The sequence below is a fragment of the Hyperolius riggenbachi genome, chromosome 12, assembly GCF_040937935.1.
Source record: "Hyperolius riggenbachi isolate aHypRig1 chromosome 12, aHypRig1.pri, whole genome shotgun sequence".
In the NCBI taxonomy this organism is placed as follows: Eukaryota; Metazoa; Chordata; class Amphibia; order Anura; family Hyperoliidae; genus Hyperolius; species Hyperolius riggenbachi.
In genome coordinates, this window is record NC_090657.1 from 136238173 (window position 1) to 136253432 (window position 15260).

At 42.5% G+C, this 15260-nt stretch overlaps 1 protein-coding gene across 3 annotated transcripts in view; it reads right to left on the bottom strand.

Moving 5' to 3' along the window:
• Positions 1-9026: 9026 nt before the first annotated feature.
• CD40 (CD40 molecule) overlaps positions 9027-15260 on the bottom strand; it is a 225751-nt gene continuing 219517 nt past the window's right edge. For all 3 annotated transcript variants that reach the window (XM_068264000.1, XM_068264001.1, XM_068263999.1), the window contains one exon: positions 9027-10836. In XM_068264000.1, coding sequence (XP_068120101.1) covers positions 10660-10836 — 177 coding nt within the window. In that variant the 3' untranslated portion in view covers positions 9027-10659. The remainder of the gene's footprint in view (positions 10837-15260) is intronic.

Below are 15260 nucleotides of genomic sequence, written 5' to 3' on the forward strand. Positions count from 1 at the left end.
ATGAGCTTGACTGAGACAATCTGTCACTCCAGATTTCTTAGCAAAGCATCGGGGTGGCTGTACAGATGCTAGATTTTCAGCAGAGATGGCCCCAATCGTCTGATTAAGAACACTTGCCACTAGGGCCTTTAGTCTGATGAACACATTTGCTCCTTACAAGCTGTTATTTGTGTACAATAGCAGATATAGAGCCTAATGCACAAAAGTGTGGTAATATTATCGTGCACAGACAGCATACGGCAATATTACCCTTACTACCGACAGTGTGTACTGCGAGTTACGCTATTAACACAACCTGTGGTACCCAAGAAGCACAATTGTTGCTATGGTAACAAGCTTCAGGAATGGTTGAGCTTGTTATTAATGCTCATTATTGTCATGCTATTCCAGTACACCAAGTTACGCTAATACTGTAACCCACAGTAGATGCTGCCAGTAGTTGGGGTACTATTGCAGTGCGCTGTCTGTGCATGGCAATATTACCTCACTTTTGTGCATCAGGCCCATAGCTCTAGTGAAGTCCTGTAGTCGCGAATGGGAGTGTGAGATGCATGTGGTGGCTAGGAAGAGGTTGTTGGATGAGTGAAGTGGGCAGCCAGGTGTTTCTCTGCTGACTAGGTCAAAGATGCAGGTCAGTAATAAAGCCTCTTGCCCTATGCAGCTATTTACTCCTGCAACAGAGTGGGAATTTCTCACCAGTCTCATAGCAACAGTACTCATAAAAGAGTGCTTAGTGTGCAGTTATTAAGGCTAAAGAAGAGCTATTAGAGCTCACTGATGATTTTGGATAGTCCTAGCTAGTTGCAGATGGAAATTGAATTAAAAAAAAAAAAGCAAAATTGGCTGACCATTGATTTTGTAAAGAATTAAGGAAATATTGAGAATGCCCCTGAGGAGATGAACTAGTCCGGTACATTTTATATGTATGTATTTTACAATTTTCCGTGCAAGTGGTCCTTTAAAAGTGGGAAACATTATGAAATTATTATTGTGATGTAATTGTTTTAAATCACAAACCTGGCATTTTAAGGGTGTTTACACTTTATATATTCACTATACATAGTTTTAAACATAGAACTTCCCAGAACTCGTATCTCTATGTGTGTCTTGTGTTAGTTCAGGACTCACTTAGAACTTTGCACAAATCAGCAAATTTGAAGCTCCTCAGTGTCAGCCAGTTTGCTCATCACTCAAGGAAAAACTGCACACATCTGTGTCCTATTTTTTTATGCATGCTAATTAGTTCCAGGAAGTTTATAGAATGTACTCTACATGGTCAACTCCAGAGCACAACAGGTGTAATGCAGTTTGTTAAAATACTAGCAATTCATATTTTTTTTAGTTAGAATACTAGGAATTTATATAGCCAATATTGGGCTTGATTCATCGTTCATGCTAAAGCAGCACAGCCTAATGAGAGGAGCGCGAACTCAGCGCACGCTATGCTGCGGTAGTGCAGCATAGCGTGTGCTGGTAACTTACTCACGCTCCTTGTTGTAGCTAACAGCTGCTCCACTGTAACTGCCCTAAACCCCGGCGGGTCCAGTGGCTTTCTAGAACGTGATCCCGGCGCTTTGATTGGACCAATAGGCTGCCTTTTACTTGACAGGCAGCCAATTGTGCCAATCAACGTGCGGGGATCACGTACTATTAAAGCCACTGGATTCAGTGGAGCGGCTGTTAGTTACAAGGAGCGTGCATAAGTTACCAGTGCACGCTACACTGCACTACCGCAGTATAGTGTGTAGTGCTGAGCTTGTACTCCTCTCATTAGGCTATGCTGCTTTAGCATGAATGATGAATTAAGCCCAATATTAATATGTGTGTGTTTTATTTTTATTTATTTATTTTGCAAAAGTGAAGATACAGTAGTCTGTTATCCGTCACCGACAGGGATCAGCTGATACCTTATAAGTGTGCTTTCTGGTTGCTTGAGACCTAGCTAATACAGTATTATACCCCGCTCTATATACATGCCCATTAACACTGTAAATGTTTAAATACAGTAATTGAAAGTATATTAACCTTGGACCCCAGTCTTTAAGCACAGCAGAGCCCACAAACAGCCTAAGAAGTCTTCACCACTGTGAGTACTACCATTTGGGCTGGGTGGTTGAGACTGTTTGTTAGTTGAGTTCTGGATAACCAGGACTCTACTGTACATTATAAAGCATACTTCAAATAAATGTGACACTGTCTGTATCTTAAAATAGACTTGAATATATTGAATATCTTGAAGACTTGCTGCTGACCACGTTTTCACTGTTTTGGAGAGATCCATCTACATATAAGACTCACCTAGTACTTCAAGATTAAGTTGTGGGGGTGGCCAATACCGCAGAAACATGTTTGATATATACCTGTAGGGTCTAGGAATGTGGTGAGAGCTGCGGGGGGCTTATATGTGGAGCAAAGCTACATCTGGTGACTGAGTATACAATACTTGTTCCTTTTACATAAAGAGAGGGTGTGATGGCGGAGATAAAGCACTGTTTAAATAGCAGAGTAACCATAGCAGTGCAAAGGAAACATGTTTCTTTCCCTTTAGACAGCATAACCTGCAAGTTTTGGCACAACGAATTCACACTGTCGTTAATATATTTGAACAAAGAACATTATTTGGTTTATGATGTTTAAACATTTCATTATTTCTGGATTAAGCAGTGTGTTGACTGCATATCTGTTGAATATAGATAAGGGCTGTTTTCCACTGTGATTCGAAAGCTCTTCTCCCAATTTCCACTACAGCGATTCTGCTCCAATTTTCATCCGATCCATCGATTACTTTTGTTCCATCGTAAAATGCAAATGCAACACAATGGGCAGGAAAATATTTTTAATCTCCGAATCTCAAAAAAAACTGCATAGCGTTGTTATTGGTATGAGATTTTCCTGCGCGTTTATACAAAAAAATGCAGAAGGCAGGACTATTGTGGTCAGGAGAAAAAAAAAAAGTGAAAATATCAGGAAAAAAACTCAGGATAAAGCATTAATTGCAAATAGGCCAAGGTATTCATTATTTCAGTGTAATTTAACTTATTTCTGTCAAGTTAATCTTTTCTCTCATGTACTCACATGACTGCAGTAACTGTTTATTCAGCAGCATCGACATGAACCATGCCCCCCCCCTCCCCCCACATAACCACCCCTTCCCCTCCAACTCATAGGTGAGGAGCATAATGCTACTACAACAAAGGGATTAAAACCTGTAAAAAGATATAAATGCTTAACGCAAAGTGCAAGTTTTCTCACTTCAGATTTACTTTAAATAAAGAAGGTGAAGTGCATTGCTGAGCAGTACCGCTTGGTGCATGATTGTATAAAGGCCAGTGTGTCTAAAATAAAATGTTTCCTTACTTGATAAAGTGAAAACAGCTGTTACTTTCTGGGTGACCCTTGTATATATAGTTTATGAATATGTAATTCATTATCTTTTGGAGTGCCATGTACAGCATGGGAGAGATCACACAATGACAAAATACCGTATTTTTTGGACTATAAGACGCACTTTTTCTCCCCCAAAAGTGGGGGGAAAAAGTCACTGCATCTTATAGTCTGAATGTGCAGACATTAGGTTTCCCAGAAGCAGGTGCAGGATGTACTTTAAGCCTTTACCTATCCAGCCACGGGCTCCGAATCCTGCTTCCATGTCCACAATGCATCGGCTCTCTTCCCATGCAGCTGAGCGGCAGGCACTTTTGCTCCCTGAGCATCCTATGTTGCTGGCTGGCATACAGCAGCATTGACTCGCATCTTCCAGTTCTCGGAAAGGCTCAGACAGGAGAAAATCAGCAGCAGAGGAGGCCATCAGTGGAAGTAGTGGAAGATATCAGTGGCTCTGAGTCACTACTGGCACTTGGAGGACATCGGCAGCAGAGGACATGGCTCTGAGTCATGTAGGCCATCAGCTGGAGCTGCCCACGTGACTTTGGTACATGCATCGGCTTCCGATGGCATGTGGCACCAGCGATGTCCCTGCTTCTCTACTGGGCCGGACCGGACTACAGGGGACCCGGGATCAGCAGCAGCCCAGCAGCATGCCTTTCCCCTAGGATTGGTAAGTATGAAACATGCGTTTTGTGTACATAGTGGGGGCAGGCATTGTAACTTAGTGGTGTAGGTAGTGGAGGGCATTGTAGCTTTGTGTAGGTAGTGGGGGCAGGCATTAAAGTTTAGTGTAGGTTGGGTGACGTAGTCTAGTGTAGGTAGTGGGGGAATTTTGGCTTAGTGTAGGTAGTGTGGGCATTGTAGCTTAGTGTAGGTTTTGGGGGGCAGCAGTAGTTAGTATAATGTAGGTAATGAGGCAGCAGGAGTAAGTGTAGAGTAGTTAGTGTAGCTGGTGGGGCAATAAAGGTTAATGTAGGGTAGTTAATGGAGCTGCAGGGGTCAGTGTAGCTTAGATAGAGACAGTTTGGAAAGAAAAGACCCATAGGATGCCCCTGGACCATAGACCAGGTTTAGTAGCTTTGGTTTTTATTTCTGATATTTGCCCTCTAAACCTAGGTGCGTCTCATAGTCCGGAGCGTCTTATAGTCCAAAAAAATACGGGCATTTCCTCATCAGCCAACTTCATTGGTTGAGTACTTGCATTTCACATCAATTTTCATACATCTCCATATACATGTTACTACACGGTGTTGGGTTTGGCGGTTATATATATTCCTTTAGGATGTATTTTCTGATCTCCTCAGATAACTTTGTTGAATTCTGTTTTGTGGATTTTTGTTCCCTACACCTGAAGTCTCTGTGGTTTATTTCAGTAATAAGAGGATGAATTGGAGGGCTATCATATTATAAGTACCACAGGGTAAGTACAGTAACCACCTATAATCAGGGAACATGTTTCTTTTGGCCTAACTACAGCAGGGAGGGTTAATTTACTTGTGTGACGTCCTCTTGCTGCTGTGCTCCACACTACGCGCCATTGTCCAACAATTCCTGCTCCGTTGGTGACACTTCTGATATAAAGAAGGAAGTGTTGTGAGGATGGAGCACTGCTGCAGGAGGAAGACACACAGGTAAATTAACCTTCCTTTCCATGGCCTCCATCTCAGACATGAGTTAGTATAGTTTCACTTCTTGCTCATCCTTAGTAAAGACCTTTGGGCTCCAGTTTGAATTTCCAATGTGCCTTAAAAAGCAAACCTTTTTCCCCATGGAGAGCTAAGTTTGGACTAGGCCACTCTCACTCCCCCCTACTGGCCCTTCATTCTAATAGGTTGTCTCACTTACCAATACTGACATGCAGGTCTAAACATATTTTTAATCGAAAAGTGAAATTTGCATATCAAAGGACCATGGAAGGATCACAGTGGTCTCACCCTGTAACCCTGTAAGTTTTATTGCACATTATTAAAGTATTGTAGTTGTATGCCTCCCTTAAAATGTTACAATGACCAATATCATATCAGTCTCACTTTGTCAGTGTTGTCCAATCCATGCCATTGGAGCTGTTTTTATATCTTTAACCACTTGCCGAGCGAACGATGAATCAAGCCCAATATTGGCTATATAAATTCCTAGTATTCTAACTCGCGCGAGCGGCTGCTTCCTGTCAAATCACGGCGGGGGGCTCCGTGAATAGCCTGCGGGCCGCCGATGGTGGCTCGCAGGCTAAATGTAAACACAAGCGGAAATAATCCGCTTTGTTTACATTGTACGGCGCTGCTGCGCAGCAGCGCCGTAAGGCAGATCGGCGATCCCCGGCCAATCAGCGGCCGGGGATCGCCGCCATGTGACAGGGGACGTCCTGTCACTGGCTGCACAGGACGGATAGCGTCCTGTGCAGCCTCGATCGCCGGGGGGGGAGCAGGTAGGAGAGGGAGGGGGGAATTTCGCCGCGGAGGGGGGCTTTGAGGTGCCCCCCCCCGCAACACCCAGGCAGGCAGGAGAGATCAGACCCCCCCAGCACATCATCCCCATAGGGGGGAAAAGAGGGGGGCAATCTGATCTCTCTGCCTGCAACCTGATCTGTGCTGGGGGCTGTACAGCCCACCCAGCACAGATCACTCAAAACAGCGCTGGTCCTTAAGGGGGGGTAAAGGGTGGGTCATCAAGTGGTTAAGGAGTAGGCCCTGTGTGGGAACCAAACCACTGACTGGGCAGCCTGTGGATAACAAAGGAACTGGCATGCCAGATCTTCCAAGCCCGATGTACATTTTTCATCATGAAGATCATTAACAGGTCAGTGCACCTCAAAGGGCCTCCACCTCAATTAGAATGAACTTATTAGCAGCACCAATGGTGCCAGTGCCACCTAGAGAGTGGGAAAGTGAGGTGGAGTTGTGCATGCAGCATCATGTTTATTCAACATGTCCTGCCTTGCAACTGCTATCTCACAACCCAAAAAATCTTTAAAATAAAACAATGATATGTGTCTCAAAGTCAGGTGTGTGGAATTGTCAATGTTGTCACAATTTTCTGTTCACCTTAATGAAAACAAAACACAGTCACATTGGCAGGTGGGTTACTTCCTACAGTTACCGCCCATAGCAGGTAGCTGGTGAATTTCTGCACCTTACTGCCCTTTTACTCTCTTCTGCAGCTACCTCTTTACTCCTGCCATATGTACAGTGCAATCCTCTGTCTCCTTCTGCATTGTAACAATGTATGGGAGGCATATGTCAAACCAGGACAGAGAAAGAAAGAAGGTAGGGTTAAAGGCCTAGTCAGAGTACTTCAGGTATGTATAAAACGTAACGTTTAATATTTAGGATATAAAAGTCAGGTAAACAAGCATCAGTAAAAACACAATTCCATCTTCATGTCAGTATAACTATACAGCAGCCTTTAAACCCTGCTTGCTTTCTTTTTCTGTCCTTGTTTTTATATACATGCACTTAATATTAGTGGTGGACGCTATTACTTTACTGATATTGTTATAATGTACAGAAGGGGCAAGGCTCCTGCCAGTGTTCTCTATGAGAACACACCTTTCACACCCTTCCATACATTGTCACGGGGACACACAACAGTACTCTGTATGGCTGCAGAGGACAAGAAGAGAGCAAACAAGTACAGCAGAGTGCTAGTTAACCGGGACAGAAGTTAGCGGGGTAGCCATGCTGGCATGCCTTTCTCCCTTTCTCTCATTAATGTAGAGACGCACACAACAAAAATCACTTACCAGAGCTCTGGGCATCAGTCCTCTTCACTTATACAGCTGCTCTGCTACATCCTCCATAGGCTTCCCATGTGTCACCTGACCCACATCGGGTCACATCAAGAGCCGTACAGATAATGTACTGTAGTAAGGCAGCTGGCAACTGCAAGAAGTGAAGAGGACCTGCCCCTGGAGCTCTGGTAAGTGGTTTCTGCTGGGAACTGGTCTGCATTTTCTCTGTTGGGGAGGTTAGTATTCTATGGAGACAACCAGTTGCTTAAGTCACAAACAAGCAGAAATAACACAAATCCAGCATGAGGCAATCCCCGTCTGTGCCAAATAACTGACACCTTACTGTAATCAAAAGTACTATGTACATTTCGTCTTATTGCAGCAAGAGAAAATAATAAGTTCACATTGTCATAGTTTCACTTAATATTTATAGGTAATGTACAGTATATTTGAACACAATTTGCATTATTAATTTATAATGATGAGTGCTATTTTTATTTCCAATACTAACAATACTGACAAATGAATATTACACACCCTATGCCCATATGCATTAAAGCACCCACAGTGCAAAGTATTTAAATTGAAAAAAAGTAAGACCACAAACAGAATAATGCATTAGATATAAACCAGCCTATTCATTAACATAGGCTCTCGAATCTAAAGCGCTTCTGCCTGCGGAAAATGAAACAAAAAACCATATAGGTAGAAATGGACCTTAAATGCTTAAGGTTTATTTTTTATTTTTTTTAGCATAGTGATCTTTTCTGAGCAGAAGAGAGTGTTGACTTAATACTGAATTAATGAAGCCTCTAACATCACAAGAGCCCAGTCCCCTTCTAGCCAGATGACCAGCACCATTTCTCTCAGTGAAACCATCCAATCTAAATGTCTCATATAATTTAAAAGCTTGATCGTTGTACAAGCTATACATTTCTGTCTCTTGTAACAATCATTAATAGATTGTGAGGACAACAGTTTTGGGAATGAGTGCTGTATAGACAGACAGCAAGGCTGTAGCCAAGCAGTGTGCACTGTTCTATGGAAAGGAGAGGAGAGACATTGGACAGTGAATGCATGAGTGTTGTCCTGTAAGATAAATTAAAGTCTTGCTGTGAGACAGCATTATGTTTTAATTCTTTTGGTGCAATAAAGTTTTGATAACTTTTAGAAGACAGGGAGGACTTCAATTTATCTTGCTGTTCTGCGGATCCTGGTACCCAGGTGGAAGGTCCTGCACGTCTGGCCCTTGGAGAGGACTTGGCCTATTGTGTGGTTCTGCAACCAATGACCTGTCCTGTCACATTACTCAAAAAGAAAGACAATGGGCTTGTTGATAGCTTGTCATTTACTGATCCACTATGGTGGATGATTAAACAACGCAGAAGCGCAGCTGTAGGGATGCTAGTTTTGTGGCCAATTAAACACAAAAGGACTATCTCAACCACGGATAATATAATAAAGTACAAAGCTTAAAGGGATACTGTAGGGGGGTCAGGGGAAAATGAGTTAAACTTACCCAGGGCTTCTAACGGTCCCCCGCAGACATCCTGTGTTGGCGCAGCCACTCACAGATGCTCCGGCCCCGCCTCCAGTTCACTTCTGGAATTTCTGACTTTAAAGTCTGAAAACCACTGCACCTGCGTTGCCGTGTCCTCGATCCCGCTGATGTCACCAAGAGCGCACAGCGCAGGCCCAGTATGGTCTGTGTCTGCGCAGTACGCTCCTGGTGACATCAGCGGGAGTGAGGACACGGCAACGCAGGCGCAGTGGTTTTCTGACTTTAAAGTTTGAAATTCCAGAAATGAACAAGAGGCGGGGCCGGAGCATTGGGGAGTGGCTGTGCGGGCACAGGATGTCTGCGGGGGACCATTAGAAGCCCTGGGTAAGTTCAACTCATTTTCCCCCGACCCCCCTACAGTATCCCTTTAAGGGCTAGTTCACAGTGGTCACTTGCATAGCGCATGAGTTATAAACTGCAACCGCCATGAAGACTGTACATAGACTTTAATACAAAGCCTGCATGCAGCGATCAGTTACAATGCAGTACTGTGAACAGGTCCATAGAATTGTATGAGCAGTGAGCTTGACATGCAGAATTATTCTGCAGTGCAACTGAGCACTGCGAACCTTGGCTAAGACTATCAGGTGGAGATTTTTCACTTCATTATTTAAATATTCATGAAAAAATAAAATAAAAATAACTTATTCATAAAACAATTTTCACTACTAAACCTTTTTTAAAAAAAAAAACAATAAAAAAAATCATTGCTGAGCTTAAGTGGAAATTCCAGGATATTTTTTCAGGTGCAGTAAATTCAGTTTTCTGGTGGAGAAGTTACTCATATTTTTTGGACTATAAGACTCACTTCTTCTCCCCCAAAAGGGGGGGGGGGGTAATAAAGTCACTGCGTCCTATAGTCCAAATGCAGGTAGTTCCTGATTTGTGAACGCCTGCCAATACGAACCTCCAACTCGCCGCAATGGTGGGTACTCCCTGTACAGGGCCCATGCAGAGGAGGACACGGGGACAAACGGAGGACACAGGGGACACAAAGGGGCATAGAGGAGGACAGAGGCAGACACGGAGACAAAAAAGGTACAAGGGGGCATGAGGTACAAAGGTGGCATAATCCACAAGATGCCCCTTCACCATGGATGCACCAGGTTTAGTATATATATTTTTCCCCCTTATTTTTGTCCTCTAAATCTAGGTGCGTCTTATGGTCAGAAGCGTCTTATAGTCCAAAAAATACAGCAATTTTTAATGTAACAAATTAACGTACCATTTGTTGAATACACAGTTTTGGATTTTTGGTGGTTTTACTGAAAGCTTAGAGACCTGCTTACATACTCAACAGCCTGAATAGTTAAATACAGTAGCTGTTTCTATGCCCAAATACAGGAAAGATCTAGCTGTTGTGGTGTTTTTTATGTGGAGATAGTGGTAGTGGGTAGAAGGATACCGAGTCTCAGGTTGTCTGATTCTTTGACTTTTGTTGGCATGAGAAGGTGAGAGTGTTGCCCAGATTGGAAGTTAGATTATCACAAAATTAATGACTGAAACTGTAACTGTGGTCATTTCTTGACCACAAGTTACATTTGTGGACTTGACCAAGCACTCTAGCAGCCAGTTATGGGAATCACTGTCCTCCTAATGAATGGCTATTGCCTAGTAAGAAGCAATATGCATCAACAACCATCAAGATAGACAGCAGCAAACAAAGTATATACATGTCAGGAAATTTTAACTTAACTTGTCTGTTCTGATACCTGTTTTATTTCCCAGGACGGTGCTCACTTAATAAGACAGTAGGGTATTGAAATACAGAAAATACTATGTTTTCCACTCTTGGTTTCTCCCAAATTCTTGCATGTAAATAGTTATCATTATCCTTTTGCATCAACTGGCTGCATTTTTAAGTCCTCATGATGTCTTCATAATACAACTTCAGTCTTGCACCAGGGATAGGAGTTACACATTGTACCAGCATTAATTATGTGCTAATCAGTTCCAAAGGCTCCTGGCGGAGGGTAGTGTACCATTAATCTTCCTCCTGTGACATGTGATAGTCTTTCCCCTGCTCCTGAGCAAATGGTAACCCTTGAATGGTAAGGTCTTCCGATTCTATGGGAATGTTGTCCTGTGTGAGTTCTTCCTCCAGCAAAACACATTGCTGTGCTTTATCCTGGTGTTCAACTAATGGTTGGGGTATATCCGGCTATAACAAGAATAATGTGAATTGTGATACGGCAGTTGTAAAAGAATATCAAAGTTATATGTTCCATTGCTGTAAAATGTAAAAGTGCTAGGAAAAGCAGGTGTAGTAGGAATCTATTTTAGGAAAGAGAGTTAAGGGCTGAATGGTTACAGGCAGATTGAGGTTTGAAAGAAACTAACAAAAAACTGCATCTGTAGACCAACAATTCAGACTTTGAAGGTACAGTTGTAATATGCAGAAATTATTTAGTACAGATTATTCTATAGGCCAAGAATTAAACTGGAGTCATAAGAAAGTTTGTTTCTATGAGGAGATTAATTTGAATACTGTGAATGCTCTGCATGGTTGGTTGAATGGCTGGATTGTACAAATACATTTGATAGTGTTTTTTTCAACATTATGCATGTTCAGGATCAAGGACTAGGAGAGGACATCTGTACATGGGTAGAAATACTGTTAAATCTAATAATAAATTTGTTTAAAAGGCTGCTGCGCTCTCCGGACCTAAAAATAAAATTAGACTCCACATAGGGTAATAACGTTCAAAATATTCAAAAAGTTCCACTGGCAATGACACAATTTTTTAACTTCAGTAGAAACCGGTGCATAGACAGAACCTCTGTGCCTGTAATCTCACTCAGTGATCACTCAGTGCAAATCCCCAAGGAAATGTATGCCTAAAGGCTCACCAGATGCTGCCCACCTCCGCTTGCAGGTGGAGACAACACTTAGATTAGATGTCAATCAATAGCCTAGAATCAGTGTTGTAAATCTTCTTTTAATCCAATCAAGTAATCTCAATAAAAAAATATAAAAAGATACATAGCGTAATCCTGTACAGTTTGCCTCTGGTCGCATATAAACATTGCACTTACGCGTCCCAGAGTTTTTTCAGCATGTAAGATCCTTGCCGCTGCCCATCCGCTGGGTCTACACAGTGAAAGGAGGACTTCCGCGGTGTTCCGCTCCTGGTCTCTCCCTCAGCCGCAGGGTCTCTCTCTCGTCCGCACTTGTTGCTCCCGACCGGCCGGTCCGTTCGCTTCCTGGTACGCGTAACGACGTCAGACGTTAGCTCCGCCCTACGCGCGTTTCGTCCTCACGCCAGACTCATCAGGGGCTACGCCTCCTGACGTCTGACGCCATATTAACATAGTGCCTGCTGGCTGTTGATTGGTAGAAGGGCTCCATTTGCGCAGGATGGGCAGCGTTCACAAATTAAATAAAACTCGCAACATTCAGTGAATCTAAAATAGCAGTAATTCATTCCATGCAAAATAGTTGTAAAATTCAAATGTGTCCCTTATGTTGAACCACTGAATCCCGCCATCTAGTGGTGTTAAAACTAACAACTAAGCTATATGTATAAACTTCCATTTAATTCGGCCTTATTTAATTTAATAAAGAGATTTTCTCTTGGTGGGATTTCACTAGCCTAAACTCTTATGTAGATGGAGGCATAGTACCCAAACGTTACCGGTGGGATTTGGTAGTTCACGATGGGGAAAATAATGTGGAAAGTGACAGGGAGCTAGGAGATTACCTTAACCAATGTGGGGTAGGATTACTCAAAAAATTGGCTAAAAGAAAGAAAAATAGATTGGATAGACTGGAGAATGAGATTGATGAATTAAAACTCAAAATGGAGATGCATAAGGGTGAAGACAAATACGAACAGAAAATGGAAGACCTTACTAAAGTACTGGTGAATCATGAAAAGGAAATTATGGACATTAAACAAAAAAGATATTCCAGCGACTGTAGGGATTATAGAATTCAACAAGCCTACAGATGGCAGATAAAAGTAGCAGAACAACAGCTGAACAAGGATAAAGCAAAAAACCCAGGAGCACAAGAGCCGGAAATAAGGGATCCAAATCCAGTTAGCCGACAGGAACCAACTATTCCAGATACCAGAAATAAAGTAATAGACCACACGGCCATCCCTCAAGGGAGGCCTTGGATTCTCCCAAAAAACCCCAACTGGCAAAGACGCCCCAGAAGCCCGAAACAAGCCAGACCTCCCAAGTATCCACAGAAACAGGAGAGATATGGTACCCAGTATTACCAACTTAGGGATAGGAACCCACCCAGATCTAATAGGTATCAACCCCTGGAAGATGATGATAGAGATCCCTCCCATTATAATAACCACACTGGAGGGAGGGAGGGATGGGCGGGACGATTTTTTAGGGATAGATCAATGGGAAGAGTGGGACTATCTACAAGAAAAAGAGGAGGAGGGCTGGGCCAGAGGAAGCAAAAGACCAACAGAAGAGGCAGCAGAGGAGGAACTCGGAAACAAAAGAAGACGCTAACTAGTAGTAAAGGAACAGGAATATTTAATATCCGTGGAATACCTTTGACAGATGCACAAGTCAGGCTACTAGATAAGGGTTTGAACTTTGCCCCTCCTAAACCAATTAATAAGTTTGGAGCATTTCTAGATATTCAAAGATATACTAGGAAATTGAATATTAAAAAATACTTTTTAGGAAAGGAAGGCCCCACAAGTAGAGTTAACCCCCCAACCCAATATGTACATACTCAGCTTAGGAATCGGTCACTTTTTAATCCGCAAGACACCAGTAAAGAGAACACAGTTGACACTTTCAAGAGGACCATCCTTAGTGATCTGGACAAACTGCAATGCAGGAGAATACAGGGACATGCACAAATGAAGGAACAAATCAAGAGTTTGGTTGATAATAAAAACCTCATATTGAAACCAGCAGACAAAGGGGGGGGATTAGTCATTATGAGCAAGGAACAATATTCCGCTGAGATGACACGGATTGTACAAGACCCTTTAACATACAAGAAACTAAGGGGAGATCCAACTATGAAATATAAAGAGATCTTGAAACAGATACTACTCAAAGGTGAAAAGGAGGGCATCATCACGACAGATGAGTTTAAGTATCTTTTACCAAATACTCCAAGGATTCCGGTCATTTATTGTATCCCTAAGATACATAAGGACTTGCAAAACCCCCCAGGACGACCCATAGTCAGTGGGGTGGGATCCCTCACACAGAGAATAGGGGAATATATAGATGTGTTTCTGCAACCCAGAGTAACAGAAGTGTCTAACTTACTTAAAGATACCAAACACATGCTGCAGCGATTGGAGAGATTGGAAGTGCAGGAGGGGGACCTTTTAGTCACCGGGGATGTGACCTCGCTGTACACAGTCATCCCCCACGAGAAAAGTTTAAAAATTATTAGGGAGACTCTCGATACAGATGGATCTTTGAAAACAGCCCAGGTTGATTTCATAGTAGCACTATTGAACTTTTCTCTTAAGTATAATTACTTCTGGTATGAAGGATCACACTATCTACAACAGACAGGATGCGCAATGGGCGCGAAATTCGCTTCTAGTGTGGCGAATTTATATATGGGGGAGTGGGAGAGAGAGGTACGTGAACTCGCAGAATATGAGAAGATAGTATCATGGTCAAGGTTCATAGACGACCTCTTTTTCGTGTGGAGAGGTTCAGAAATGGCACTGGATCAGTTCTGCTGTGATTTGAATCAAATCTGGCCAGAAATAAATCTAACATTCACTATCAGCAAGGAACAAGTGAATTTCCTGGATCTACAGATCAGGAAGGAGCTGAACATACTTACTACTAAGACCTACTTTAAAAGTACAGATCGCAATGGCTATATCCCGATGGAGAGCTGTCACCATAATAACTGGTTAAGGAATATTCCCAGGGGCCAGTTCGTAAGAATAAGACGTAATTGTTACCATATGGAAGATTATCTGACACAAAGTGAAACACTTCTTAACAGATTCCTTGAGAAGGGATACGATGAGCAGATACTGAGAACAGAACGACTACAGGTGGGACAGCTATCCAGACAAAATTTACTGGCTGATAATTCCAGAAGGAACAAAGTTAATAAAGAATATTCCATCATCTTTGATTTCAATCAGCAACACAGAGATCTGGAGAGATTGATTAAAAAGAACTGGAACATCGTTAAAGCAGACGGAATACTAAAGAAAGTTCTACCAGACAAACCACAATTTATCTACAGAAAGGCCCCAACATTAAAATCCACTCTGGTGTCTAGTTGTGTGGAGCCTATGAGAACATCAGAAAGTAATCTATTGGGACAAGTTGGTTTTTTTCCATGTAGAGGATGTCTGGGGTGTAGGGAAGCGAATGGAGTACGTGACAATCAGATTCTATCAAGGAACACGGGAAGAATCTTCAAGATAAAACAATGCATTACGTGTAAGACAAAAGGGGTTGTCTATATATTATGGTGCCCATGTGGGTTAGAATACATAGGGCGAACCACAAGAGAACTTTTTAAACGTATTAGAGAACACGTTAATAATATTAAGAAGGGTTTGGTCAGTCACAGTGTCTCAAACCACTTCAGAATGTATCATAATAAGGATCCGGCTG